A 1,052-nucleotide genomic window follows, 5' to 3' on the forward strand; every position below is an offset into this window, starting at 1 on the left:
GCATTATGGAAATTTATCCTACAACTACAATTTCTATTGACAGAATATGTCGACGGATAAAGCAAAGTCATATCTTGCTACTAGCAGGATATGACTTTTGACGCCACTCTTGTGACGTCACATGCATAGCTACATTACAAAATCGCCCATTTGACCTCTAGGTCATCGTACAATGTGGCTGATATAATAGCTTTTTCCCTTAATTTTTATGGTCTGTAGGATAAAGATAATAACTAGTTAACGACGTCGGATATCTGCTTTTTTCTGTTCAAGCCGAATGAGAAATTTCCCATTCTTACCGTAACAGGATAAAGCAGATATCCAACGTCATTAACTAGTTATTCTCTATAAAGTGTAACAGAATTGCAAGTTAAATAGCAGATGAGAAAATTGTACATACCGTACATTTTTCTTGAAAAATTACCTACAATTTTGGGGTAAATGTATACTTCATCTGCTAGTTCTAAACAAAATGGACTACTTTTCACGGGTCACTACCTAAGGCCTGTAGTTCAATACATAATATGGAAAACCCACAAATAGGTTTTGTACATTCAAATAATTGGTATATCAGACACCAAAATATAAGAAATAAGCAACTAAATTATCTCCACGCCTCCTTCCCCAAGAACACAGAAGGTTTATTTTGAGTCTGGATCTGGAACAGCTTGACTGGGGTCACACGTAAAAGAAACAGTGATTGCATATCGAACACCATCCTTCAGCCTTTCAACAAAATGAATATTTTCTGAGCCTGATGTGAAAAACGAAAGTCTCCCTGAAAATAAAACAAATTAATAGTTATTAATTAACAGTGCGGTTAGAGAAAAGATAAATTTATGATCTTGGGGAATTTATTGAGAAAATATTTTATTTAATTATCTGCAGAAATAAAACAACTTAAATTCTGTTTTTAATATAATTCTATTCCTAAGTCTGTTCTTTTGTCTGGTCTCCCCCATAAGATTTCAAAGAAAATATATCCATTTTTGGTACTCTTGCTAGACAGTTACATTTTGGTGAATTTACTGCACACACAAACCCTCATCTTC

The 1,052-nt window shown here is 33.8% G+C and overlaps 1 protein-coding gene across 3 annotated transcripts in view; it reads right to left on the reverse strand.

Moving 5' to 3' along the window:
• Positions 1–225: 225 nt before the first annotated feature.
• The window catches only part of LOC121378744 (2-oxoglutarate and iron-dependent oxygenase domain-containing protein 3-like), a 17,104-nt gene continuing 16,277 nt past the window's right edge, over positions 226–1,052 (reverse strand). For all 3 annotated transcript variants that reach the window (XM_041507033.1, XM_041507034.1, XM_041507035.1), the window contains one exon: positions 226–778. In XM_041507033.1, coding sequence (XP_041362967.1) covers positions 642–778 — 137 coding nt within the window. In that variant the 3' untranslated portion in view covers positions 226–641. The remainder of the gene's footprint in view (positions 779–1,052) is intronic.

This window comes from Gigantopelta aegis, chromosome 8, assembly GCF_016097555.1.
Source record: "Gigantopelta aegis isolate Gae_Host chromosome 8, Gae_host_genome, whole genome shotgun sequence".
NCBI classification, from domain to species: domain Eukaryota; kingdom Metazoa; phylum Mollusca; class Gastropoda; order Neomphalida; family Peltospiridae; genus Gigantopelta; species Gigantopelta aegis.